Source organism: Bos grunniens, chromosome 4, assembly GCF_055505025.1.
Source record: "Bos grunniens cultivar Pamir isolate PY7600 chromosome 4, Bosgru_T2T1.0, whole genome shotgun sequence".
NCBI lineage: Eukaryota > Metazoa > Chordata > Mammalia > Artiodactyla > Bovidae > Bos > Bos grunniens.
In genome coordinates, this window is record NC_141168.1 from 110,488,933 (window position 1) to 110,514,617 (window position 25,685).

At 39.7% G+C, this 25,685-nt stretch overlaps 1 protein-coding gene across 7 annotated transcripts in view; it reads left to right on the top strand.

Annotated features, from left to right (window-relative positions):
- The window catches only part of PEX1 (peroxisomal biogenesis factor 1), an 81,619-nt gene that overhangs the window by 30,785 nt on the left and 25,149 nt on the right, over positions 1–25,685 (top strand). For 5 of the 7 annotated variants that reach the window (XM_086397901.1, XM_086397900.1, XM_086397899.1 and 2 more), the window contains 11 exons: positions 785–867; positions 2,032–2,164; positions 10,679–10,775; positions 12,262–12,432; positions 13,943–14,097; positions 16,789–16,978; positions 17,379–17,545; positions 19,450–19,584; positions 22,835–22,899; positions 25,029–25,171; positions 25,251–25,354. In XM_086397901.1, coding sequence (XP_086254027.1) covers positions 785–867; positions 2,032–2,164; positions 10,679–10,775; positions 12,262–12,432; positions 13,943–14,097; positions 16,789–16,978; positions 17,379–17,545; positions 19,450–19,584; positions 22,835–22,899; positions 25,029–25,171; positions 25,251–25,354 — 1,443 coding nt within the window. The remainder of the gene's footprint in view (positions 1–784; positions 868–2,031; positions 2,165–10,678; positions 10,776–12,261; positions 12,433–13,942; positions 14,098–16,788; positions 16,979–17,378; positions 17,546–19,449; positions 19,585–22,834; positions 22,900–25,028; positions 25,172–25,250; positions 25,355–25,685) is intronic. The other 2 variants (XM_086397906.1, XM_086397905.1) reach the window with 1 other exon arrangement.

Sequence of the window (25,685 nt, forward strand, 5' to 3'; positions counted from 1 at the left end):
AATGATAAGAGTAAGGAATAACTTGATTTAAAATATTTTATTCTGTAATCTCTTTAACTTACTTAAACAAATGATTGATGTATCCTAAATTTAAAATGGATGCTTCAGCAAAACTGTTCTAGGAATAGAATTGATCGTGTTAACTGGCCAATGGATCATGATTTTAAACTCTTCTAGTATGGGAACAAATGAAAACTTAGCTGAGGGGGGGTAACTTTTTTTTTAACTTCATATTTTTATTTGCAATTTTGCTGCACAGCCCATATTATTTTGTCAATTCTTAAATTCTCAACTCTTCACAACTATTATCAGATTACTTTTCTTCCAGATATATGTTTAAAGTACTCTTTTTAGAACATTATGTTTTGGTTAGGATATTTACTGTCATTATAGAACTGAAGGTGAATTAAAGTCATTTAGAATTTCAGTGGTTTGAAACTAGATATTATTTCTTTACTTTGGTGAAATACAATTTAAGGAATACCATTCAGAGACTATACAGATGGAAAATTGTGAAAAGAATGCGACATAAATCAAAATTGCAAATAAAGATATATCTCTAAACTGTATGAAGAAGACATTCTTTACTGCTTGTTAAATATTTATATTCCTTAGATGAGTAAATTATTATTGTCAGGGCTGTTTTAAGTAATAATCTTGCATGCACAGTATATCTTTTCTCTCTGGTGTAACAGAATCAGCAATTCAGTTTCCTGGAACCCAAGAAAAGCAGGCAAAAGGTATTATTTTGACATGTAAAATTGATTTTTCCTTGCTACTATAGGTCCTTCTAGATCCTATGGTAAAAGAAGAAAACAGTGAGGAAATTGACTTTATTCTTCCTTTTTTAAAGCTGAACTGCTTGGGGTAAGAAGTTACGGCCAAACTGGCACGTTTAGACACATTTAACATTACCTGTCTTAGGGCTTTTATGTGTAAATATTAAATTAGATGTCAGTGTCGTTGACTAGTCTTACTAATGTAATGGTAGATAGTTTTTTCAAGGATTGTTTCTGTTTTCACACCTGGCTTAGTAATTTGCCTTCTCTTCTGAGATAAACTGAAAGTCTGAAACTTATTAGAAATTTTACTTTGAGATTTGATCTGTGAGAAGAGAGCCAACTAGATATGACCTGGATCATACATGCTTGAATAAAACAATAATTTTTTGAAATTAATAAATTCGCTTTGAAAGTTAAATCCAAAGACATTAGTTGAATGTTTAAAAATATTTCAAATTAAGTTATTCCTTCACTGTCTTATAGATGTACTGATTGATGGGAATTATTTGTGTTTTCTTTAACTTTTAAGACAAATTTGAAAAGAACCTCCTCAATTTCTTTAGCTCTTAATACAGTATAAGAATCTCACATAAACCGTTACTTCTTAGAATTTGTCACAGAGGCCTTTAATGGATGTAGTAGTAGTGATTTGATTTTCTGTAATAGTATAACCTAGAAAGGTTTTAGTTAAAGGATTAAACTACAGAGCAACAATAATCTGCTTTTTAAAGTAAATAATCTACTTTATAAAGTAAAAACTCTTCAGGTCAGACTAATTTTAATAATTTATGAAATTTATTATCAGAAATAAACTGGCAGAATCAGGAAGTAGGTTGAAGTTCATGTTTGCGTAATCTTCAGATTGAAACTGGATTTCAAAGATGATGTTTAAGAGGAAATAAGTCTTCAGTTATCCTAATACTTTAAAAGCACTCATGTATGATAATGTTGATTAACAAGCCAGAAATCATTTTGAGGGGGATATATGTGTATATTAAGACAAATCCCCTTAAGGATTCCTATTTGGACAGAATTTCTAGTTACTGCACATATATGAAAATAGTAAAATTAGTTTTAAAATCTGTGACTCAGATTTGGCATTAAATCATTTTACTTTCAAGTAAGGGAAAATTTCCAAGATTTTACTCTTTTTATAAATCATTAGGCTACGAAGGAAAATTTCCAAATTGTTTATAGGTAGATTTTATCCTGTTTTAGCGTTTGATCATGCAATTTACATGTTTTGCAGAGGAGTGAATTCCTTAGGCGTCTCCTCCATGGAGCACATCACTCATAGCCTCCTGGGGCGCCCTTTGTCTCGGCAACTGGTGTCCCTTGTGGCAGGACTTAGAAATGGAGCCCTTTTACTCACGGGAGGAAAGGTATGTGGTTAAAATATGCTCATTTTCATTAATTAGCATTTTTTTAACTTTAAAAAAAATTGAGAAATATGTATATGGCTGCGCCTGGTCTTGGCTGCAGCATGTAGGGTCTTTTCGTTGTGCCATACAGCCTCCTAGTCGCAGCCTGTGGGATCTAGTTCCCTGACCAGGGATCAGACCTGGGCCCCCTGCATTGGGAATGCAGAGTCTTAGCCACTGGGCCATCAGGGAAGTACCTGATTAGCCATTTTTAATTCCGCTCTCTTTGAGTTTTAATCATCTGTTATGTAGGGTTGTTGATACGATAGATGGAAAGATTTACTCATTCACTAATATTTTTGAGCGCCTGCTATTAGATATTGAGAAAATAGTGTGGAATTGGGCAATGCTCTCCCTGCTGTTTTTCTATTTCTATTGATATGATTGTTTGAATTTTCTTTTTTATGATGTTGGTAGGGTGTTAAATCGGGATTCCCTGGTGACTCAGTAGTAAAAAATCCACCTGTCAATGCAGGAGGCACAGGTTTGATCCCTGAGTTGGGAAGATCCCCTGGAGAAGGAAATGGCAACCTACTCCAGTATTCTTGCCTGGAAAATCTTGTGGACAGAGGAGCCTGGCAGGCTACAGCCCATGAGGTCGCAAAGGGTCAGACATGGCTTAGTGACTAAACAACAACAGAGCATGTTAACGGGGCTGATTAATGTTGAAATGTTGAATTGGCCATGCAAATCTGTAATAAATCCCACCTAGTAGTGGTTTCTTATTCTTTTTGTACTTTGCTGAGTTCTGTTTGCTGATATTCTGTTAAGGATTTTTGCATGTAAATTCACGATCAATATTAGCCTGTAGTTCTGCCTTTGGTTTTGCTCTCAGAGTAATACTGGCCTCACAGAATGAGTTGAAAAGTGTTCCCTTCTGTTCTGTTTTTTGGAAGAGATTGTATAAAATTGATGTAAATTCTTTAAAATGTTTGGTAAAATCTCCACTGAAACCATCTGTGCCTAGAGATTTCTTTATATATTTTTTATAAATTCAAAGTCTTTAATCATCTGTTTCATTTTGGCTGGTGTTGGGTAGTTTGTAGTTTTTGAAGAATGTGTTTGTTTCTTCTAACTTGTCAAATTTGTGAGCATGAAGTTGCTTGTAGTATTCTCTAACTGTGCTCTTTTAAAAATTTTTTTATAGGAGTATAGTTGCTTTACTGGAGAAGGGAATGGCAACCCACTCCAGTGTTCTTGCCTGGAGAATCCCACGGACAGAGGAGCCTGGTGGGCTACAGTCCGTGGGCTCGCAGAGTCGGCCACGACTGAGTGCCTGACACTATAATTGCTTGACAATGTTAGTTTCTGCTGTACAGCAGAGTGAATCAGCTATAGGTATACATACGTGCCCTGTTTTTTAGATTGCCTTCCGTTTGTGTGTGTCCCATTTAGGTCACCACGGAGCATTGAGTAGAGCTCCCTGAGCTCTACAGCAGTGTCCTTATTAGTTATCTACTGTATACATAGTATCAATAGTATATGTATGTCAATCCCAATCTCCTAATTCATCCACCACCCCTTCTTTCCTCACTGGATGCCCATAGGTTTGTTCTCTATGTCTGTGTCTCTGTTTCTGCTTTGCAGATAAGATCATCTATACCATTTGTCTAGATTCCACATATATGCATTAATATGATATTTGTTCTCCTGACTTCACTCTGTAACAGTCTCTAAGTCCATTCACATCTCTACAAATGACCCAGTTTCATTCCTTTTTATGGCTGAGTAGTATTCCTCTGTGTGTGTGTGTGTGTGTGTGTGTGCGCACGCACGTGCACACATGCCACATCTTTTTTTTAACCCCAAGAAGCATTTTGTATTGGGGTATAGCCGATTAACAGTATTGTGACAGTTTCAGGTGAACAGTGGAGGCCTCAGCCGTACATGTGTCTGTTCTCTGCCAAGCTCCCCTCCCATTTGGGCTGCCGCGTGACACTGAGCAGAGTTCCTTGTGCTGGACTGTAGTGTTTTGTTGATTATCCATTTTAAATATAGCAGTGTGTACGTGACCTTCCCAGAGTCCTTAACTGTCCCCTCCCCCTGGCAACCATAAGTTCATTTTCTAAGGCGGTTCATTTTGTCAGTAAGTATATTTGTATCATTTCTTTTTAGATGCCATATACCAGGGATGTCATATGATATTTTTCCTTCTCTGTCTGACTGACTTCACTCTGTATGACAGTCTCTAGGTCCATTCACATCTCTACAGGTGACCCGATATTATTTTTATGGCTGAGTGATATTCTGTTGTGTGTGTGTGTGTGTATGCCACATCTTCTTTATGCATTCCTCTGATGGTCATTTAGCTTGCTTCCATGTGCTGGCTATTGTAAATGGTGCTGCAGTGAATACTGGACTGCAAGTGTCTTTTTGAGTTATGTTTTTCTCTGGGTATATGCCTAGTAATGGGATTGCTGGGTCAGATGGTAGTTCTGTTTTTAGTTTTTTAAAGAACCTCCATACTGTTCTCCACAGTGGCTGTACCAGTGTATATTTCCTACAGCAGCACGTCTTACTGTGCTTTTCACGGATTGGAAATCTGTTAGGCCCTGTTTCCTGATATTGGTAATTTGTGTCTTCTCTTGTTTTAATCTTTGTCAGTCTTACTAGAGGTTCCCTGCTCTTTGAAGGGCCTCACAGTTTTCTTCTCTACCAATGCAGTATTTTTTCCAGAGCTGCAGTGTGATTTTTGTGAGTCTTTGTGGGTTTTTGTGTTTTTTTTTTCCCAATTCAAAATCATAAGGCTTTTTTATTTCTATTCACTTTTAACTGCAGCATGATAACTTTTTTCCTCTTACTACCCCAGTTGCTTTCTTTTGATTTCTTACTTGAAATAGAGCAACTACTCCAGTAATCCAGGTTTCTACTTTAGTAAACTAGAAACAGAAGAACAAATTAAATCCAATGTAAGCAGAAGAAATAATATGAATTAGAGTAGAAGCTATTGAAGTGAAAACAGGAAACCAGTAGGGAAAATCAGTGTGAAACCAAAGGCTTTTTTTTTTTTTTTTTAAAGATCAGTAAAAACTGATAAACCCTTAGGCAGGCTAAGAAAAAAAAAAAAAAAAGGATACAAATTACTAGTATAAGAAATGAAAAAGGGGGCATCAGTATAGATCCCACAGACATTAAAGGGATGATAAGGCTCTATGCTGACCTAGTGGGGTATAATGGGCAGGCGGTGGGGGCGAGGCTCAAGAGGGAGGGAATAAGCATGTACTTAGTCTTGTAGGCAGAAACTAACACAACGTGGTAAAGCAGTTATCCTCCAATTAAAAATAAATTTTAAAAACGCATAATAAAGTAGGAATCGTAATAAACAGCTTGTGCCCCTAAAAATTTTTAGCTCTATGCCTAAAAATTTGATAACCTAGATAAATAGACCAACTCCTTGAAAGACACAGGCTGCCAAAACTCACACAAGAATAATGACGATATGAAATGGCTTACATCTATTAAAGAAATTGAGTCTGTGATTAATATCGTTCTCAAACAGAAAGCACACACCCAGGTGGGTGCGCTGGGCACACACTACTAAACTCTCAAGGAAGAAGTTGTCCCGGTTGTCTGCAGTCTCTTCCAGGGGGTGGGAGCAGAGGAGAGTCTAGTCTATTCTGTGAGGCCAGCATCACCTAATACCAAAACAAGACAGGCATCACAAGAAAACTACCAACTAAGACCCATCATGAACACAGATGCAGAAATCCTTAACAAAATATTACCAAATGTGATCAACTAATGTATAAAAAGAATTATATACCACAATCAAGTAGGGTTTATTCCAGATATGCAAGGCTGCTACAGTATAGCAGTTACTCTAAATGTTCCTAAATTACCTATGTCAAATTTCAAAATATATCATCATGGTAGAATATTATTTTAAAAAACAACGTCCTGTTGACTGAGGAATCAGACCTCCACCATGTGACTTAGGGGTAGCATGCTTAATGGAGCTAGTGGAGGAACTGAACTTGAGTCCCACTACTCTTATGTAGTGGGACTCAAATTGGGCTTCCCTGGTGGCTCAGGCGGTAAAGCGTCTGCCTGCAATGCGGGAGACCTGGGTTTGATTCCTGGGTCGGGAAGATCCCCTGGAGAAGGAAATGGCAATCCACTTCAGCACTCTTGCCTGGAAAATCCCATGGACGGAGGAGCCTGATAGGCTACAGTCCACGGGGTCGCAAAGCGTCGGACGTGACTGAGCGACTTCGCTTTCACTTTCACCCTTATGTACTTACTGGCAGTGACTTAAGGCAGTTTTTCAGTTTCTAGCCTCGCCTTTTAGGATTAATCTCACTTAAGAGAAATAATATATATGAAAGGGCTTTGTAAACGGAAAGGTACTAAAATGTGAATTACTTTGAGTGAGAGAAAAGGCCTTCTGACTAAACCAAAAGTATAGCAGGTGGGACACACAGTCCCGTACCCCTAATCTCTTTATTCTTTAGGGTCCGCTGACTTTAAAAATAAATGCAATTCTGTAAACTCTAATGATGGTACTATTGTTGAATGCTTGCTAAATTTAAGACTTTACACAATAAGCTTGGCTAGTTTTCCTGCTCACAGTAATGAAAAGCAAAATATTAGAACTGGTGCAGGACTATTAACAGCTAGGCAGGGACTTCCCTGGTTGTCCAGTGGATAAGACTCTGCACTCTTAATGCAGGGGGCCCAGATTCGATCCCTGGGCAGGGGACTCGATCCCACATGCCACAGCTAAGACCTGGCTGAGCCTAAATAAATAAATAAAATATATACGTTTAAAAAAAAGGCAAGTCAAAGCAACAATGGTAGTAGCCTAAGGGAGTAAGCCTATATTAAAAGAATTATAGAAACCTAAGTGTTTGATCTTCTAGGGGCCACTTACAGCAATGTTTAGCAAAATTTAAATGTGTATACCCTTTGATATAGTATTGCTGCTAAGTCACTTCAGTCGTGTCCGACTCTGTGCAACCCCATAGTTGGCAGCCCACCAGGCTCCCCCGTCCCTGGGATTCTCCAGGCAAGAACACTGGAGCTAGTTGCCATTTCCTTCTCCAATGCATTAAAGTGAAAAGTGAAAGCGAAGTCGCTCAGTCATGTCCAACTCTTAGCGACCCCATGGACTTCAGCCCACCAGGCTCCTCCATCCATGGGATTTTCCAGGCAAGAGTACTGGAGTGGGGTGCCATTGCCTTTAGCTCGTAGAAATTTATTCTGAAGGTGCAATCTGACAAATAAACATAACTCCATGGATATTTATTTTAGCTTTACTTATCATGGTTAAAAATCGGGAGTAACATAAATATACATCAGTTCACTTCAGTCGCTCAGTCGTATCTGACTCTTTGCGACCCCATGAACCGCAGCACACCAGGCCTCCCTGTCTATCACCAACTCCCAGAGTCCACCCAAACCCATGTCCATTGAGTCGGTGATGCCATCCAACCATCTCATCCTCTGTCGTTCCCTTCTCCTCCTGCCCTCAATCGTTCCCAGCCTCAGGGTCTTTTCAAATGAGTCAGCTCTTCACATCAGGTGGCCAAAGTATTGGAGTTTCAGCTTCAACATCAGTCCCTCCAATGAACACCCAGGACTGATCTGCTTTAGGATGGACTGTTTGGATCTCCTTGCAGTCCAAGGGACTCTCAAGAGTCTTCTCCAACACCACAGTTCAAAAGCATCAATTCTTCGGCACTCAGCTTTATTTACAGTCCAACTCTCACATCCATACATGACCACTGGAAAAACCATAGCCTTGACTAGATGGACCTTTGTTGGCAAAGTAACGTCTCTGTTTTTGAATATGCTATCTAGGTTGTCATAACTTTCCTTCCAAGGAGCAAGCGTCTTTTAATTTCATGGCTGCAGTCACCATCCGCAGTGATTTTGGAGCCCATAAAAATAAACTCAGTCACTGTTTCCCCATCTGTCTGCCATGCAGTGATGGGACTAGATGCCATGATCTTAGTTTTCTGAATGTTTAGTTTTAAGCCAACTTTTTCACTCTCTTCTTTCACTTTCATCAAGAGGCTTTTTAGTTTTTCTTCACTTTCTGCCATAAGGGTGGTGTCATCTGCATATCTGAGGTTATTGGTATTTCTCCCGACAATCTGATTCCATCTTGATTCCAGCTTGTGCTTCCTCCAGCCCGGCATTTCTTGTGATGTACTCTGCATATAAGTTAAATAAGCAGGGTGACAATATACAGCCTTGACGTACTCCTTTCCCAATTTGGAGCCAGTCTGTTGTTCCATGTCCAGTTCTAATTGTTGCTTCCTGACCTGCATATAGGTTTCTCAAGAGGCAGGTCAGGTGGTCTGGTATTTCCATCTCTTTCAGAATTTTCCACAGTTTATTGTGCTCCACACAGTCAAAGGCTTTGGCATAGTCAGTAAAGCAGAAATAGATGGTTTTCTGGAACTCTCTTGCTTTTTCGATGATCCAGCAGATGTTGGCAATTTGATCTCTGGTTCCTCTGCCTTTTCTAAAACCAGCTTGAACATCTGAAAGTTCACAGTTCATGTATTGCTGAAGCCTGGCTTGAAGAATTTTGAGCATTACTTTACTAGCGTGTGAGATGAGTGCAATTGTGCGGTAGTTTGAGCATTCTTTGGCATTGCCTTTCTTTGTGACTGGAATGAAAACTGACCTTTTCCAGTCCTGTGGCCACCGCTGAGTTTTCCAAATTTGCTGGCATATTGAGTGCAGCACTTTCACAGCATCATCTTTCAGGATTTGAAATAGCTCAACTGGAATTCCATCACCTCCACTAGCTTTGTTCGTAGTGCTTCCTAAGGCCCACTTGACTTCACATTCCAGGATGTCTGGCTCTAGGTGAGTGATCACACCATCGTGATTATCTCGGTCATGAAGATCTTTTTTGTACAGTTCTTCTGTGTATTCTTGCCACCTCTTCTTAATATCTTCTGCTTCTGTTAGGTCCATACCATTTCTGTCCTTTTTCGAGCCCATCTTTGCATGAAATGTTCCCTTGGTATCTCTGATTTTCTTGAAGAGATCTCTAGTCTTTCCCATTCTGTTGTTTTCCTCTATTTCTTTGCATTGATCACTGAAGAAGGCTTTCTTATCTCTCCTTGCTATTCTTTGGAACTCTGCATTCAAATGGGTATATCTTTCCTTTTCTCCTTTGCTTTTCACTTCTCTTCTCTTCACAGCTATTTGTAAGGCCTCCTCAGACAGCCGTTTTGCTTTTTTGCATTTCTTTTTCTTGGGAATGGTCTTGCTCCCTGTCTCCTGTACAATGTCACGAACCTCCATCCATAGTTCATCAGGCACTCTATCTATCAGATCTAGTCCCTTAAATCTGTTTCTCACTTCCACTGTATAGTCATAACTGTGGTGTTGGAGAAGACTCTTGAGAGTCCCTTGGACTGCAAGGAGATCCAACCAGTCCATTCTGAAGGAGATCAGCCTTGGGATTTCTTTGGAAGGGATGATGCTAAAGCTGAAACTCCAGTACTTTGGCCACCTCATGTGAAGAGTTGACTCATTGGAAAAGACTCTGATGCTGGGAGGGGTTGGGGGCGAGAGGAGAAGGGGACGACAGAGGATGAGATGGCTGGATGGCATCACTGACTCGATGGACGTGAGTCTCAGTGAACTCCAGGAGTTGGTGTTGGACAGGGAGGCCTGGCGTGCTGCGATTCATGGGGTCGCAAAGAGTCGGACACGACTGAGCAACTGATCTGATCTGATCTGTATAGTCATAAAGGATTTGATTTAGGTCATACCTGAATGGTCTAGTGGTTTTCCCCACTTTCTTCAATTTAAGTCTGAATTTGGCAATAAGGAGTTCATGATCTGAGCAACAGTCCGCTCCTGGTCTTGTTTTTGCTGACTGTATAGAGCTTCTCCATCTTTGGCTGCAAAGGATATAATCAGTCTGATTTCGGGATCGACCATCTGGTGATATCCATGTGTAGAGTCTTCTCCTGTGTTGTTAGAAGAGGGTGTTTGCTATGACCAGTGCACTCTCTGCAGAACTCTGTTAAATACACGTCAGGAAGGGTTTTGATAAGCACGTTATGGTTCAGTACATTCTCAGAGAGGCATTGTACTAGGGGCTGATGTACCTCTATGTCTGTTGATAAAGAGGACAGTGATTTATTGTAAACCCTCAGGAATACTGTAATCCCAGCTTAATAAATTTGCATAAAATGTGTGTGGAGTATCTGGAAGGAAGATATGGCAAAACAGTGGTTAGTAATTTTGTGAGGTGGGGTGGTTTCAGATTTTTTTTTAACCTTTATCTCTAAGTATCTATAGTTATGTTGTATTTTTTGAATGTTATTTTTAAATTAGGTATGTGGATTTTCTTCTTTTTCCCCAGTTTTATTGAGATGTAATTTTTAGATAGCATTGTGTAGTATATACTTGATTGATCAGACTGAATGTTCGTGATTACCATAGTGACAGGCTGTTTCTGGGACTGAATACATTGAGAGTTCTTACGACACAATTACTTTCTAGGGAAGTGGAAAATCAACTTTAGCGAAGGCAATCTGTAAAGAAGCATTTGACATATTGGATGCCCATGTGGAAATAATTGACTGTAAAGCTTTACGAGGTATGAATATGGTAATATTCTACATATATGTCTTTTTTGGTAGAAAGAAATGTTACTATTTAATGCTGCTAATTAATAAATAGAAATAGCTAATCTTTATTTAATTTTTCTGTTTGTCATTTGGTAATTGAAATTACTTAGAAATTTTAGATCTTTGGCAGTCTGATGTTTTTAATAAAAATCTTAAAACTCCCCATATTTGCTGGAGGCTTTTTTTTCCCTAGTCAAAACTCTTTGTAGACAGTACTCCTAAAAAATGCCAATTTGCACAACTCTGAGAAAATTAGTATTTAGTATATATTCTAATTGAGTAGATTAGATTAGATTCAGTATATTAGATTCTGATTAGAACTCTAATCAGAAGTATAGATTACTTCTGAATTGCTTTGGGGAACTAGTCGGGTGACTGTTTCAGGGGAGGGAAAGTGGGCGGCTGTAGACAGCAGAGAGGAAATTTACAATTTACCATACACAGCTGACTCTTGAATAGCGCGTGTGTTAGGGGTACCAACCCTCCATGAAGCCAAAAATCTTCGTATGACTTATAGTCAGTCCTCTGAACACGTGGTTCCGCTGCGTCCACGAATTCAGCCAACCTTGAATGGTATAGTGTTGTAGTATTCCCTATTGGAAAAAATCCACACATGTATAAGTACACTTGCACAGTTCAAACCTATGTTGTTCAAGGGTCAGCTGTACACTTACACTTCTGAAAGTCTGTAATATATTATCCAATTGTTTAAGAATCAGAAAAATTTTACTGAGTAGTTAGTTCTTTCTCCCCTTGCGACCACTCCTACTAGTGGTAGTCTAGTCATTATATTCTGTTTACTAATCTAGTATATAGTAAGAAACTAAAATAGCCTTTGAAAACGCATTACTTCATATTCTATAAAGGTGGTTTTTAGAGACCTTGTCCTTCTCTTAGAGTCTTGATTGCAGCCTCATGTGAAAATTTTAAGTTTGAAGTAACAGGAACTCTTGACCTTTCTTATGAATTGGTATGTTCTCTATTCTTTGAAAATGAAAAGTTTGTAATTCACCATGAAGATGGAAGTCACATTAGTAATTTAAATACAGCAACTCTAGGATCTTGAGGCAGCTACATTTGTGTTTGCTTTTGTCTGATTCTTGACCCCTTATTTTCATTTATATTTTCCCACATCCCTGTTTTTATTTTACTGTTTTGTTATAAATAGGGATCTGAAATTCTCCATGGAATGAACAAACACATATGTATAGAAAGTATAGTAGCATAGTCTTTCAGTTTTATAAAATTCAGTATTTTACTGAGTCCTTTGAAGCTGTATTAATTAAACTGTGTTAATGACTAACAATTTTAGTGATTGGTATGTTAACAAAATACTGTATGGATTAGATTTGCATAGTCAGATCAATATTGAGCTTTTCTAATGCTTTCAAGGGCAGCCTGAACTTTCCCAGCCTTCAAATAACATTAAAACCATTTTATATCTTCTGTGTTAAGGAAAAAGGCTTGAAAACATACAGAAGACCCTAGCGGCAGCTTTCTCGGAGGCACTGTGGCGGCAGCCTTCCGTTGTTCTGCTGGACGACCTGGACCTTGTCGTTGGGCGCTCTGCTCTCCCGGAACACGAGCACAGTCCGGAGGCCGTTCAGAGCCAGCGGCTCGCCCACGGTAATGCGCACGGCGGCTCTCTGGCTGCAGGCCTTCTCCTTCATCAGTCAGCGTCTTTAGTGTTAGTGGTAAAGCTGTGCTGTTCGGAGAACAGGATATGTGCTGTGTAATGTGTTGCTTTTGAGGCCTCTGGGAGCACTGTATAATTGTGTAGTTATCCTGTATTAGCAAGATCCATAGAAGAGCAGTGTGAACATTCTCTAACCTCATCATTAGTCTTTGGGGCCGTATTCTCCTCTGGAGTGGGTTGCCATTCCCTTCTCCAGGGGATCTTCCCGACCCAGGGATTGAACCCAGGTCTCCCACATTGCAGGCAGATCCTTTGCCATCTAAGCCACCGAGGAAGTTCTCTCTTCTCCACTTATTAGAAATTGCTGAACTGTACAGCTTTACTCTTGCTCATTTGACAAATACTTCTCTATTGCTCGTGCACAGTCTGTAGTCTCAGAGTCTTGGAGAGGAAATAAAAGGAAACAGACAGTGTTAGTACAGAAGACTCATAGTTATGGTAGCTACCATGTGCTGACTGCAAGGGTTGCTTTGTATCCCCACGCAGATGCTCTCCTGGTTTTACAGGTGAGTAAGTGGAAATTCAAGGTGATGTAATTTGCCCAGGAAGACACAACTAGGAGATGGGTGGGTATGTTCTGCTGGAAGTGTGTGCAGGGTGTGATAGGAGCACATACACTAAACTGGAGGTGGTTGGGTAAGAAGTTATCAGGGAAGGTTTCTGAGAGTTGTTCATAACTAGGATGAGTTTTGATGGAGGAGTAGCAATTGGCACGGAGCAGCTTCAGGCTAATGAAGGCACGAAGGAAGTGTGATCCTCCGGCAAAGGTGCAGAAGTCCAAGAAATTCCAGTGGAGCTTGGGGTTCTAGGAGAGGATGGGATCAGGGCTTGGAGGGTTTGACAGCATTCATCTGCATCAGGGTTCTTAAGAGATGAATACAGAATGCAACCATAATGGCTGGATTACCATAAATTAGTGTTAAATTCACATTTGGAATCTTGTAGTGTCTGAAAGACTTGCTAGTCTCGTGTTTAATTTCTAGGTCAGGATCAGATATATGTTATTAATGCCTGTTTCGTTTCTTACCTCATACCAAACCTTTCTTGAGCTAGGGTAGAAAGAGATTGTCCAGAAAGCCATAGGTATATAAGCTGTATTTTGCTTGCTCAGCAGAACAACAATTTGAAAGTTTATCATCCTTCTATAATACTTATTTCAGAGACTCCTTTTCATGTACCTATTAAGATTCAGAAGTTTACCTAGTAAGAACCAACCTCACTAGGCATGGTTCTGAGTACACAACATTTGCCTCGCTTCCTTTGCCTCTGATAGAGTAACTGGAACCTGCCAATCCTCGGTCCTCAGTCTAGGTAAAGAGGAGCCATATCATTTATACTCTACTTTAAAGGCCAAGTTTAGGTTATTATTTTTAATTAGTGTATGATTTTAAAATTTCACTTTTATATAATAAGCTTTTACACTGTGTTGCTTAATTCCAGCTTTGAACGATGTGGTGAAAGAATTTATTTCCATGGGAAGTTTGGTTGCGCTGATTGCTACAAGCCAGTCACAACATTCTGTACATCCTTTACTTGTTTCTGCTCAAGGAATTCACATATTTCAGTGTGTCCAGCATATTCAACCTCCTGACCAGGTAACTACTACTTGTGAAGAGTATTGAAATGTGTCCCCTTTTATATAAATTATTTATCAATTTTATTAATGATTATAACTTTATTAAAATGTAATGCTTATGTTAGTGATCTTAAGAAGACTTAAAAATCAACCTTCAGTGCATGTTTTACTTAGATACGAAATTTTCACCTGTAACCATCTGAAATATTACCAAGTACTTTCCAAGGAAATATCTTTTTTGAAAATAACATTTCTTCTTTTTTTCTTATTAAATTTTTTTTCCATTTAAAAAGAAACAAAAAAAACCCTAAGAATTCTGAACTGCTTCATTCTGCATCAGTAAAATCTGTAAAACACTATGGAAATTAGAATTCTTTTTACATTTAGTGAGATACAGTTGACAAGAACAATTATATATATATGTAAAGTGTACAACAGTGATTTGATATACATTGTGGAATATTTACCACAGTCAAGTTACTTAACACATCCATTACCTCATGTATTTACCTTTAAGAAATTCTTCTTTTAAAAATGTGACTAGCAAAATATTTTTTTTTTAACAGCACTAATATTCTGTACCCACTATGATTCTGACATCCGTTTCCAGTGTGTGGGGTTTCTTCCCCACACCACCAGGCAATTCTTGGAGACCAGGCGGATGTCCTCCAGTTCAGCCTGATTCTGACACTACCCAGAGAGAGAGTCAGAGTTTACGGGTTAAGGGCTCAGTCCCACAAGACTGCCCTCCACCTCAGATACCAGTGTCGCCCGTGCTTCTGACTGGTTTTCCGTCAGAGGTTCCCATGACTCCCTCTTTGGCTTCAGTTAATTTTCATAGCAAGTCAGAGAACTTGGGAAACTAGTTTACTCAGTGGATTACCAGTTTGTTACAAAGAATATGAACAGATACAAATCAGCAGTCAGGTGAAAAGACACACAGGATGAGGTCAGGAGCAAAGGAGCTTCTGTCCTTCTGGAGTTTGGGACTTGCTCTGGTGGCGAGTGCAAGTGTTTGGGTCTCCAGCCTGAAAGTGAGAGTGCTCCTCCCTCAGTCGTGTCTGACTAGTTGCGAGCCCATGGACTGTCGCCCGCCAGGCTCCTCTGTCTGTGGAATTCTACAGGCAAGAATTCTGGAGTAGGTTGCCATTTCCTTCTCCTGGGGATCTTTCCAACTCTGGGACCGAACCCAGGTCTCCTGCACTGCAGGTGGATTCTTTACTGTCTGAGCCACCAGGGAAGCCCTTCTGCAGCCTGGGAGCTCTGCAGACCCTGTCCTTTTGGGGTTTTATGGAAGCTCTATTACATAGGTATCGTTAATCAAATCATTGGCATTGACTCAGCCTCCAGTCCCTCTCCCTCCTGGGAAATCAGGGGTTGGGACTGAAAGTTCCAGTTCTCTAGCCTAGGTAGGTTACTCTGGCAACCAACCCCCTGTACTTAGGTGCGCTCCAAAAGCCACCTCGTTAACATAAACTCAGATGTGGCTGAAAGGGGTTTCTTAGGAATGTCAAGACACGTTTATCACTCTTATCATTTGGGACATTTTAAGGGTTTTAGGAGCTCTGTGCTAGAAGCGTGACAAAGACCAAATGTGTATAAGCACATACAGTGCATCGTCTCCTTTGGGGGCTTACAGGCCTGATGGCTTTAGTGGCAGTGCACTCCAGGAATGTTTCCAGACAGGCAACCGTATTTTAACTTTCTGTCTAAAATTCTTACCTAGCATCTACGCTAAAAGTACTCAGCCCCTATGCTAATTAACTGTTATTGTAGTTAGGGTGTTTGGGGTGGACGTGTGCACACTGCTATATTTAAAATGGATAACCAACAAGGACCTACTGTATAGAACAGGGAACCCTGCTCAGTGCTGTGTGGCAGCCTGGATGGGAGGGGAGTTTCGGGGAGAATGGATCCACGTGTATGTATGGCTGTGTCCCTTCACTGCTTACTTGAAACTATTACAACATTGTCCTGTTAATCAGCTATACCCCAATACAAGATAAAAAGTTTACTTAAAAAAAAAAATCACATTGTACACTTTAAATATCTTATAATTTTATTTGTCAATTATATCTCAAAGCTGAAGGAAAAGAAAAGGATAAAAATATACCTATTATTAAACATAACAGAACATAGCGGTATCGACCACTAAATGCTTTTAGAATTATGTTTTATGGGAATAACGACAACAAAATACTCTTAAAGGAGCCAAAATACAAACCTTTTTACTGGAGAAAGAGCCATCATTTATCAATGTAATTCTTTTTACAGCTTTATTAAGGTATAAAAAAATCGAAGACAGCAAACTCACTATTTAAAGTGAACAGTTTGGGAGTTTCCTGGTGGAATAGCGATTAGGATTCAGCTCTTTCACTGCTGTGGCCCAGGTCCAGTCACTGGTTGGGGAATTGAGATCCTGCAAGCCATGTGTTGCGACCAAAACATAAAAAAGTAAATGTACAATTTGATCGGTTTTAACATAGGCATATACCATGAAGCATCCCCACAATTAAGGCAGCAAACGTGTCCGTCCCTCCAGGTGTCTCCTTGGCCTTTGCGGTCACCCCTCCCCCAGTCTGCGTGCAGCAAACACAGTCTGCTTTCTGTCCCTGCAGATTGTGGCAACCGGATTTTCCTCAAAATACGTGTACAAAAGTTTGCACTCAAGTAAAATTATAAATCTGAATTTCGTGGTTTTTTTCCTTAGGATCAAAGATGTGAAATTCTGCATGCTATAATAAAAAATAAACTGGACTGTGACATGAAGAGGTTTACCAGTCTTGATCTGCAGCATATAGCTAAAGAAACCGAAGGGTTTGTGGCTAGAGATTTTACCATGCTTGTGGATCGAGCCATACATTCTCACCTCTCTCATCAGAATGTGTACACCAGGGAAGGTACGTTTTATTGCTAAAACCAAAATTTGGTTCCTTCCTTCCTTGTGGAGAAATGTAATTGTAGTAAGGTAAGAAGTAAATCTAGTCCATGTTAGCATTCAAATAAGCAGGTATTTGAGTAGAAAATGGGCATTTCCAGCTAAGTTGACAGCATTTTTTTAACTGAGTTAAGATTAGCTAAGTGAAATCAGATGGGGAAAGACAAATACCACATGATTCTATTCATGTGGAACATAAAAAACAAAATGAATGAACAGACCAAACCAGACATAAATCTGCAGATGTGAAGAACAGAGTGGTGGTTACTAGAGGGGAGGGCAAGCTGGGTAAGGGAGGCAGCTGTATGAGAATTCATGTATAGATATGACCACCAAAAGAAGTTGTGTTTATTTTTAAACAGAATTAGTTTTAACAACATTGGACTTCCAAAAGGCGCTCCGAGGATTTACTCCTGTGTCTCTGCGAAATGTCAACCTGCATAAACCCAGGGACCTGGGCTGGGATAGGATCGGTGGGCTGCATGACGTGCGGCAGATACTAGTGGATACTATCCAGCTACCAGCCAAGGTACTTAGAAAAGAATTGAGGACCTCCTGCTTCCTGTAAAACCCCCGAATCACTGGCTCTGGCTCTATGTGTTGGCTTGCCCAGTCTCAGTTTGACCCAACAAGAATTTATTGTTACCAAATAAACGTCCAGTCCTATTTTGGGCACTTGAACAGATTTTTTAAGTATTTGATACGGTCCTTGCCCATAAAGCAGGGGTGATATTTATAGTAAATATTTTTTTTTAATTTTTTATTTTTGACTGCACTGGTCATTGCTTTGTGGGGGTGTTCTCTAGTTGAGGTGAGCAGGGCCTGCGCCTCATTGCGGCGCACAAGCTTCTCGTTGTGGTGGTGTCTCTCCTTCTGGCGCACAGCCTCTGTAGGGCACGCGGGCTTCAGTAGTTGTGGCACATGGGCTTAGCTGCTCCAAGGCATTAGAATCTTCCTGGACCAGGGATCGAACCCACGTCCTCTGCATTGGCTAGCGGATTCTCATCCACTGTGCCACCAGGGAAGTCCTGTAGGAAAAATACAGTTTGATGTGAATTTCAGGGTTCTTGGATTTTTCTTGAATAATTCAATTTCACTGAAGCATATGAGCCATCAGCTATAATTGAGCAGAAACAGAAATAAACTAGAAGGTGGGAGAGTCATTGAGGCCCCCAGAACTGATGGATTAAGCCAGATTTTGGGTGACAGTCTAGAAAGGCAGAGTTAGCAGGCAGCACCGACCAGGCTGACTGTTCTTTAGATCAGAAGTAGAATCTAGAAGGTGGTGTGTTTGGATGAGAAACCTGAACGTGAAGGATCTTTGCATGAGATCAGGGACCCGACCAAAGAGAAAAAGAAATGGGTAAGGCCCTCAGTTACATGTAAGTCCTGGGAACTGTCTGGTGGGGACTGGGACGTACTGAGTGGCACCCACGACTGGGGGTTAAAGCCTTTGTGGAAGGACATGGACGGGGGACGTGGCCTGCAGGGTCATGACCCGAAGGCTGGGTCTGGGCATCAGCGTCAGTGTCCAGGCATGTGAGGCCATCTACACAAATGCTCACTTTGGGACCTCGTTCAGATTAGAATGGAGGTAAAGATGAGGTTGGAATTTTGTCAATATATGGGGCTTCCCCAGTGGCTCAGGAGTTAGAAAATCCACCTTAAGTGTGGGAGACATGGATTCGATCCCTGGGTTGGGAAGACCCCCTGGAGAAGAATGGCAGCCCACTCAGGATTCCTGCCTGGAGAATCCTGTGGACAGAGGAGCCTGGCGGCTGCAGTCCACAAGGCCACACAGAGTCAGACACGACCGAGCGCAAGCTCACATGCTGCCCAGAGGAGACCAGGGGTTGCTGATAGACCCAGACAGCTTTCTTGCTGTTCAAAAAGTTTTCTTGTTCAAAAAGTTTTGAAACATGTTCAGAAAGTTTTCTTGCTGAGAAGCTGGTGGTTTAGAGGGTAAAATAGAGCAGTCAAATTACTTGTTCAGCATGGACTCTCCTGGGAGATTTTACTATTATCATTACACATGCTTCTTTATTATTTTCTTTCCTTGATTGAGTATATTTGAATGGGTATAGCAGTCATAGCTTGCCCTATGAGCCATACAAGCGGAGGGCAGTATACTTATTTTTATTTTCTTAATGTAGCACTATTAAAATGTTTGGGGGGAAAAAACAGAAAAAGTGGAAAGAAGTTCAGATCCATTTATATGCATTTTATGTGGAATGTATTCCATGGTCCAGTGGGAAAAATCTGTGTTAGTTTCTTTGAGTTCATTTATTAAGTAGGAATGTTTTTTTCTGTCATTGCACTGTTACAGAGATGGCAGTTGTTACCATCCCAGGACTTTTTTCTGTACACTGATCTTTAGATTCTCAGTCATTTGTTATAGAGTTGAGCTCTTTGTCATATTTTTGTATTTTTCAGTACCCAGAATTATTTGCCAACTTGCCCATACGACAGAGGACAGGAGTACTGTTGTATGGTCCTCCTGGAACAGGAAAAACCTTACTAGCTGGAGTAATTGCACGGGAAAGTGGAATGAATTTTATTAGTGTCAAGGTATGTTTGGCGTTTATCTTTTTTCTTTTTTTTTTAATTGAGGCAGAATTTGCATCATTATTTTAAAGTGTGCATTTCCGTGGTATTTAGTGCCTTCACAGTGCTGTGTAGCCACCACCTCTCTAGTTGCAAAACTTTTTCATCACATTCTCCATCCCCTCCCAGTCCCCTGGCAGTCACCAGTCTGCTTTCTGTCTCTCTGGATTTGCCTGATGTAGATATTTCATAGAAAAGGAATCATGCAGTATGTCTTTTGTGTCTGACTTCTTTCACGTAGCATAATGTTTTCAGGGTTCATCCAAGTTGTAACATGCCTCAGTACTTCAGGACTGCGGATGGCTGGATGATAATCAGTCTTTTTAAGTTGGTGTGGATATGCCATAGTTTGGTGAACCTCTGGGTTGTGCCCACTTCTTCGCTGTTATGAATAATGCCGCTGTAAACATCTGTACATAAATTTTTGTGTGGACATATGCTTTCAGTTCTCTGGAATACTTATATGCCCCAGAGTATAAATATATATAGTCACTCATATGGTAATTCTGTGTGTAACTTTTTGAGGAACCACCAAACTTTTTTGGTGACTATACCGTTTTACATGTATAGCAGCACGAGAGTGAGTATACCTATTTTTCCATATCCTCGCCAACCCCATTTGTTTCTTGATAGTGGGTTAGTCTCATATTTGGAAAACTATTAATAGTAGAAGCAGTGATCAGTCTTTTAAGCTGTGTGGGAAATTGAATAATGAGGCATCTCTCTTTTGTAGGGCTTATTATTAATATGTATTTGCTCAAGACGGCAATAGAATTATGTATAAATATTCAGATAAAAGAGCCAACTTGAAGGGGGAAGAAAAGCTAGAGGACTAGGGCCTGGAGACCACTCTAAGGCAGAAGGTGAAATTTTTATGTTTCTGTTGTTTGTTGTCTGTATCTCACCCTTGCTGCCTCACACCAAGTTTAAGTTTTCTCACACGTAGGGTGAGTATGGTCCTTAAAAGGACATGCTAGGACGGGGGAGCCTGTTGGGCTGCCCTCTATGCGGTCTCACAGAGCTGGATACGACTGAAGTGACTTAGCAGCAGCAGCAGATCCCCAGAAGTCACCAGGTGGCGCTAGAGGTAGACGCTGCCTGCTAATGCGTGAGACTCGGGTTTGATCCCTGGGTCTGGAAGATCCCTTGGAGTAGGAAATGGCACCCCACTCCAGTATTCTCGCCTGGAAAATTCCATGGGCAGTGGAACCTGGCAGGCTAGTCCATGGGGCTGCAAAGAGTCAGACTTCACTGTGCATGTAGCGGATCATTTTGAGTAATGCTTCTCACTCCACCACTGGTGTGTCATTGTGGTCTGGGATGTGATGTCTTATTTGTAAAGTTTCAGCGCCCCAGCCATATGTATTTGCCAAAGAGCAATTACTTTTTTTTTTTTTTTTTTTGAGCAATTACATTTCAAGGCAAAGGAATCATAAGCAAATTCCCCGCCCCGCCCCCATCTGGAAGTAGGGTGTTTCTGTGAAACGTTTCCATAAACCAAAATGGTATAAAGCAAACGAACAATCAGACACATCCTGCTAATGGATGAACAAAGTAAACTGAGGTAAAAGCACAGCTGCTCACAGACGCGGTTCCAGCTGTGACAGAAAGCGTGGGAAGAAGCTTGGTGATGCCACGCCTGCTGCTGGGGCGTGTGCTGCCGCGGTAACGGTTCACAGCCAAACACTGAATGCTGCTCTCACTCTCTGCTCTGTTTCATAAATGTGAAGTGTTTCTTTGGATTTCTTGTTAGTGAAAACACTTACTAAATAGGTCTTTCATGAATGCGAAGTAATGTAAACTGAACTTCAAAAAGAGAGGGGAGAAAAAAAGAAAAAAGAGGGAAACCCTACATTGTAATCTTACTCAAAATTGATTTACAATCTGAAAGCCAGTCTAGCAATTTGCAGTTGTGTTACATCTACCCTCCTTCACGTGAGTTTTTGTGACTGGTTACGTGAGCGTCCTGGCATCGATGGAGAGCAGTGATCATGTTCTTTTTCACTTGTCACTAGAATGCAGTTTTATTGTGTGTTTTTTTAAACAATTTTCAAGATTAACACTTGCAAATATTTTTGTATTTTGGATTGTTCCATTAAGGAGGACGTCTTATCTCTCCCCTTTAGCAAATCTTCAAATCACAGTTGGGATGAGCTCTCATAGGTTTCAGTAGAGAGCTGAGGCTGTGGGTTAGGGTGGGTCCTGGGAGGTGAGCCTCAGAAGCAGGCTTTGCACGGACACCAGCATGCTGCCTTAGTTACTTCTTATTTCATCCTTCATAGTTCCCTATGCTGAGAAAATATAATTCCATACTAGTATATTAATAGATATCAAATGATGACTGAATATTAGAAATTCTTCATTTTGGTCACATATCCTGATCGTATTTGGTCTTTTCATGGTAATGATTTGTCATTGGAGACCACGTTAGGGCTTATCCAGTTTTTTTAAATATCCCAATTTAAGGAAAAACTGTCCTCATTATTGATTTTGTTATATGTAGTAAAGCTTGTTTTGAAAGTTTTTTCAGTTGACTTTTAGGAAAAACAATATATTCTTCAAATAACATACCTGTTTATTGAACAAATAAATTGGTTTCAGTAATTGAAGATGCTGATTAAAGAAATTCATGTCTCACTACATGTTCTTTGGAGTCTCCAAAGATTTGAGAAAGATGGAACATTTTCCCTTTTTAAACCATTCATTACTTTACTAAATGAATTATTCAGCACTTACCATGTAGCAGGCACTGATATTGGATTCGATAATAAAGCTGCCTTTTCTGAGCTTATATTCTGTTACTGGAGAGAGACAATAAACAGACACATTTAATGCATAATACACTGTCAGGGGGTCGTGGGTGCTATGTAGGAAGACAGTCAAGGAGGATGTAAAGTAACCGGAGTGGACTGTAGATGCGGTTGTCAGGCAGAGCCTTTCTGGGGATGTGACATTTTGTCCGAGATCTGAATGAAATGAAGCAAGAAGCCGTGAGACTCTGGGGACAGATGTTCTAGGCAAAGGAAACATCAGGTATAGAACTTGTGATATCATATTTATTCCACTCACGTTAATTTCTTCAATGTATTTTGGAGAAACCCATTTAATTAAACGTTTTCTATTGTTACATTTAGACTTAGCCATGGAAAAAAATGATACTTTGTTTTTAGATAGTTTTGAATTCACTATAATTTAATTTTATTTTACCTAACAGGGACCAGAGTTACTCAGCAAATATATTGGAGCAAGTGAACAAGCTGTCCGGGATGTTTTTGTTAGGTTAGTACCCTATGAATGTTTTTTTAACTAACTCTGTGGTTATCAGTCAATACTTGTTGATCTTGTTTTTTAAAAATCTGATTTTTGAAACCTATGATTTAATGTAGGTCATTAACAAGCTGGAGAACAAAATTTCAGTGTTTTACCAAATACTACTTAAATATACAACATTTTTCATACTAAGCTTTAGAAATTATTTGGTTTTATATTTATAATAGAAATATTTCTGAAATGTTGAAAGTGAAATCATTATCGGTTATTCATAGATGCTTAAAATATATGAAGCACATAATTACTAGTTTTATCTCTCTTATAAGATTCCATGTGGCCAACTTAATTAAAATAGAGTATAATTATCACTACATTCATTTTAAAATACATGTGAATGCAGAAGCTAATATTTAAGAGTGAAAATAATACTTAAATGTGATGGGATTACAGAAAGCTTATAAATGAAAAAGCCACTTTGTTCCTTTACTAAAATTTTATTATAAAATATGCAGTTAGAATATATATAACATCTGTATATTTTAAAGAATAATAAAGTGAACTCTTATTTCTACCACCCAATTTAAGAAAAGAATATTACCAGGAAGGCCTTATCACAGATAAAGACAGTCAACCACATACTGACCAACAGTTCAGTTTACCAGGATGATATTACAGTTATAAAATTGTGTCTAATACTGTAACTTCAAAATATTTAAGGCAAAAATTTATAGAGCTCCAAAGAGAAACTGACAGATCTGTCTTCATAGTGGAAAATTTTAACACAGTTCTCAGTTATTAATTTAAAAATAGTAAAGAAAAAAAGTAAAAATTTAGAAGATTTAAACAACATATTCAGCAAGATTGATGTAAAGTTATTTAGAACATGTGCCCAACAATTGGGGAATACACTTTCTTTTTAAGCACACCTGGAACATATTTGAAACTTGGCCATATGTCAGGCCATACATAGCAGTTGTAGTAAGTTTCAAAGAAATAATGTAATGTGGACTCTCTTCTCGTTTTAAAACAAGTTAAAATAAAGGATAAGGGCCCCCAGTACATTTAGCTGGGCCTCCCTGGTGGCTCAGACAGTAAAGAGTCTGCCTGGGATGCGGGACATGCGGGTTTGATCCCTGGTGTGGGAAGATCCCCTGGAGAAGCACATGACGACCGACTCTAGTCTTCTTCCTGAAGAATTCCATAGCCAGAGGAGCCTGGCGGGCTACAGTCCACAGGACACGCCTGAGCGACTAACACTTTCAGACTGGAGAACCGGAACACTTCCACCTGCCACCAGACCAAGTCCCAGCGATGAAAAGATAATAAGAGGATATTATGAAATAATAATATAAATTTTATGCCAGTATATTTGAAATTTGGGCAACATAGATAAAATATATTTGACCAAAGTCAAGCAAAGAAGAAACAAAATCTGAATATCCTTGTACCTGTAGGGAAAAAATGAGTCACTAGTTAAAAATTCTTGCACAAGTTGAACATCAGACGTCTTTGGTTTTTTAAGAGTTTTGCCAGACGTTTAAGGCACAGGTAATCCAGTCTGTTGTCGGTGCCAGATTTATCTTACTTGCCATGTATTTAATAAAGATTTTTTTTTAAAGCAACCTGACAGTTACTTTGTATTAAGGGCGATTCTTCAGATCTCTAGTCTATCCTTTTACCAGAGATGAGATTTATTTTCATTTTATAAGGTTCTCTATAAAATAGTTTTAGTCATATATTTTTTTTTCTAACTTGAACTTTGTTTAGTTTTGTTAATTGACTTTGTATTAATTAAAAAGAAGGTAACATAATAAGCGTGCCGAATTTTAAATTCACAGAAGACATGAAGAGACAATACACAAAAGAAGTGCAGGTGGCCAAAGCATATTAAAGAGTTTACTTGTGATAAGGATCAAAGAAGCTTTTAACTTACTGAATAAGACTGGTCCAGAAGGCACAGATCTTCCCTGACTTCTCTAAGACCTAGTGTACTAACAGCAAGATAATTACTGTTTCTTAAGGGTTTGTTGTGAAGAATTAAATACATATATATGTATGTATATACAGATATATATATATATATGAAATTGCAAACTCGGAGGCCCTCTTCAACTATGAGATACTGTTTGTTTCCCCAGAGCACAGGCTGCAAAGCCCTGCATCCTTTTCTTTGATGAGTTTGAATCCATTGCCCCTCGACGTGGCCACGATAACACAGGGGTTACAGATCGTGTGGTTAACCAGTTGCTGACTCAGCTGGATGGAGTCGAAGGCTTGCAGGGTAATAATCGTAAATACAGAAATACCGTCTAATACCAGCTTCCCCCAGGGTTTAGTAAAGTGTTTTCTTTCCCCCCCAGGTGTTTATGTGCTGGCTGCTACTAGTCGCCCTGACTTGATCGACCCTGCCCTGCTCAGGCCCGGCCGACTAGATAAATGTGTATACTGTCCTCCTCCTGACCAGGTGACAGTTTCATATACCTACAAACGCTCCACTCTTTCCTTGTGAGCTTTACTTCTGCCAGGTAACAGCAGTTGTCCTTAGAAGACCAGTTTTCGGCACAGGCCCTAGTCACTGTTTTCTTACGGCGTGAAAAGATTCTGAATTAGATGCAAAGCCTTTCTTTGGCTCAGCCATCCCATGCAAACTCCCATCTGAAAACTTTGTGTTAGCCAGATGGAAAAAAGGGAGGGAAACCAAGTATTGCTGTCCGTGTTCCCTGTGTTCAGAGATCACACAGCTCATTATCTTAACAGAAGACTGATACAGAATCAAGCATAGTAGTGTAGGAAGC